At 39.9% G+C, this 3,790-nt stretch overlaps 1 protein-coding gene across 1 annotated transcript; it reads left to right on the top strand.

Annotated features, from left to right (window-relative positions):
• Window positions 1–2,106: 2,106 nt before the first annotated feature.
• On the top strand, window positions 2,107–2,835 carry SARC_04917 (hypothetical protein; the record flags this gene model as incomplete). The annotated part of the gene is made up of 1 exon (XM_014301239.1): window positions 2,107–2,835. Exon 1 carries the CDS (start codon window positions 2,146–2,148, stop codon window positions 2,833–2,835), a length of 690 nt encoding a protein of 229 aa, XP_014156714.1. The 5' UTR covers window positions 2,107–2,145.
• Between the last annotated feature and the right edge of the window lie 955 nt (window positions 2,836–3,790).

Raw genomic sequence — 3,790 nt, forward strand, 5'->3', positions numbered from 1 at the left:
TAAAAAATAGTTGTTTGTATTATCTGGGTTTCACCGTTTCATTGCCTAAAATGGATTTTTTTTTATAAACAAAAAAACCTCCCCTTTGTCTTGACTCTTGACTTACAAAAAAATGTATTTATCCACTCACCCATATCGCCACGGTGCCACTCTCGCTCTACTTTTGTTTAGTATTTAGTTACACCCGCTATTTATTAGTAAATATTTACTCACTTTCCACATATCTCCACTATCTCCACTCTCCACCGTTCCACAAATACAGTATCTAAATTTTTATTTATACAGTAGACTAAGTTAGATATATTGATTTTAGTCTGCCTTTTGTCTTCGTTCTTCCCAAGTCGAAGACTTCGAAACTCAAAACAGTCACAAGGCCACCGACTCACCGAGCCTGTGCCAGGGAAAATCTGTATTTGCCCCGAATTGCCTTTCAACACTATCCAGATGGTCGTGACTATCTACGATATTTACCGGATACTAATTTAACGATCAGTCCAGTCTCGAAATACCGGATATATATTCTAACCTCTGTCCCCAGCCAGCGACCTGATCACCTGAAGGCTGAGTCAGGCAAGGGCCTTATTAATTGTTGACCTCTTGATAGTTGACACATTGTTTACCTTTTTTTTAAATTTGGTATATTGGCCTGGCCAGCTCATTTGTCGACGGGGTTTTTTAACCTCTGTAGTATAGTCCACTCTCTTGTTCAAACTTTTCGACACAAATAATTTTCCAGATGTCCACATTCAAGACTTCAGGCCCCCAGGGTCCAGAGTCCAGACTGCGGTGAATCCAAGCTCGAAATATCAAAAAAAAAAAAATTTACATAATACTACAAGTATACATATTTATGTACACGCCACAAACATCTACAAACGGGTACCCACGGTCACCAGTCAGTACCGGTTGGCCTCTTAACGCCTTGACACATTGCATCCAATAGAAGAATTTGGCCCGGTACACAATATCCAGCCCATTTGTCGACGGGTCTTTTGTCAATCTGTTAGTGTTTGGGTGACAGTGTCAAATATTATCGTTGTGGCTATTCAGTTGTCTGCGGATACTGGCGATTATCCGTCCGCCCGGATACAAGCCCACATTTGATTTCAACAACCAAAGAGCCCGCCGCCCCTGTGTCGATGACGGTTAGACAGTAAATAAATAAATAAATAGATGCTTTCAATAACATAGACAGTATTTGCCGGTCGCAAGTCGCAAGTCTCGCAAGTCTCGCAACTCGCACGGTGAACACTGAACAGTGCCATTGTAGGAGTGCTGGTTAGAGATATTGTGAGAGTGTGTGAGAGACACAAATGAGATGAGGAGTGAGTCTGTGAGTCTGTGTGCCCGGCTCCTCACCCTGCGGCCTGCGCGGCTGCACCTAAGGCTGCACAAGTGCACAGTCTTTTTTCTCTCTCTCTAGTACAGAGAGTAGAGTAGAGATGAAATGATCCATAGAGAGTTCGATTTATTTTTTTGGGTTTTAAAATTTAGAATGGGACATAGGCACATATGATAAATATAGCGCTTATAGTAGTCCTCTACTCTACTAGCTAGAGAGAGTCCATGTTTGTAGACTCTCTCTGGAGTAGAGCGGTGGGCGAAAAGACATAAACATATGTACTGTGATCTGTGTACACTGTACAGTGTATACTGTACATAGTACATATAATATTATATAAACATACCATAGAGGAATAAAATAAATGATCTTTTGTGAACAGCGGTTTAAAAAAATTGTTAACAGTTGTTGTGCATTTTAATCGGGAAAATAATCAAAAGATGGTTTTTTTTTGGTTTTTTTTGTATATAATACAAATATATTTATACAAAATTATTCACAATTTCACATGGGCCATGTGCCCGCGGGCGTCATACTGTCTGGCGGGGAAAGGCACTACTCCACCCTTTTTTTTTTTGAAACAAATAACTTGTCTGCTTATTTAGGCAGGGCTTTTCCACAAGCATAAAATTCCAAAAACAAGGCTTCAAATAAATAAAATATACTGTCCAGATTTAGCAGATATCTGGTGTAAGAGCATAGCAGTAATATTTGCATATATATGCCGGTTGACACATCGCACAAACATGCACAAATGATTGTATTTCAAGCTTTTGAATAGCCTTGAAAGGCCTTAAAAAGTAATGAGCACATCAGTCAGTCCATGTGTACCAGAACTCAAGCGAGATGGAATTCTCGTCGATGTGCTACTTAAAGGCGAGACGGTAGTTCGAACGTCTCTAAACAATAAGAACGGAGTGGAAGGTTCGGTTCGTCTTCTGTCTTGTGATTCAAATAAACAAAGAAAAAGGGTAACCAGAGACGTGGTGAGAAAAGTGATTCCCGAGACTGCATCTATACACACACTCTGCATAACCACGGATTTCGAGATTGCTCTATACCAAAACAAGCGGAAAAAGAAAGCCGTTTTGGTGAAACAACTCACCACTGCAAATGGTGGACTATACCAGACGGGTGCACTCGCATGGACCAGACACGAAGAAACCTCTTTGACCTCAACATACAAGGTTACAATTAATAACGAAATGTCAGTCGGTACAAAGTGCACCAGCAGAATCAACTTTTACTTTACACTGGCCAAGATAGACACCAATTATTCTTTACTGCAATGGCTAGAGCTGAATGCGGAGATGTCCATCAGCTGCTTAGAGATCTCGCTCATAGAGTGTCGTCAAAGGTGCATCAAACCAGTGTCTAGAACCGACTCAGAAGAACCAATGGTATCTATGACATCCGCCAAATCCTACTGGCGACGACCCAGCAAACCGAACACACGTCGTGCACTTGCGGTGCGAGTGCCTGGCTGGAGCTAATAAACAGTACTAGGTGCTGTAGTCGGTTCATTTCAAATTTAGAATCGAGTAGTGCATATAAAATACTATACGATGTATCAATCAAATTCCATTATCTTTTAATATTTATAAAGCGAAAAATACCTGTGTCTTCAACTCTCCCTTGTTCAATTTTCAGGAGGCTATATGGTGCTTCTAAGCCTCGTTTAGAAGTTGAAAATATTGAAATAGTGCTCATGCAATATCAGCCATAACCCAAAGCCTTCTAAATTGAAACAAAGGTGATGACTGTTGAATGACGCTATGCATATATCATAAACCTCCAAAGAAAAAAGAAAAAAAAGAAAAAAACAAACAAAATTTCTGATTGTTATCGGGCACGCACATATGTAAATATACTCTCGTATTGTGCTTATGATGTGCTATTAAACGAGCCAACACTGCTGCATTGGGGTTGTATCAAGCAGAAGAATAGGATGTCGCACCCACAGTATATCAAAGCGGCAGGAGAGATTATAGGTGGGTTATCTTGTGGTTTTACGGGGAGTAAATGCTCAGAAGTACACATACATAGGCTCACTTGTTGTCACGACCACATCTTCACTTGTCATGAACTACCTAAGTTATCTATACAAGTGTCACAGTAGTTTTTTTTTGCAGGTTGTGGATATGTTGGATAGGAATTGTTCCTGGACACAACAAGTATAAAGCAATAAAGCAACCTTTTTCGACTCTCCTTTTTTTACCTCTTCAACGCGGTACACAACGCGCTCGACGCCGAATTTCGACGGCGAAGACAAATACAAATGCTGGGTCCTCGATCAGGTGTGTTGTCACCTCACGTTGGACAAAAAAAAATGCATTCATGAATACATACTTGACCTGATATGTGCATACACACACACAAACAAGGACACACACTCATATATATATATATATATATATATATTTTAATATATATATACATATATATATA

Source organism: Sphaeroforma arctica, assembly GCF_001186125.1.
Source record: "Sphaeroforma arctica JP610 unplaced genomic scaffold supercont1.294, whole genome shotgun sequence".
NCBI classification, from domain to species: Eukaryota; class Ichthyosporea; order Ichthyophonida; genus Sphaeroforma; species Sphaeroforma arctica.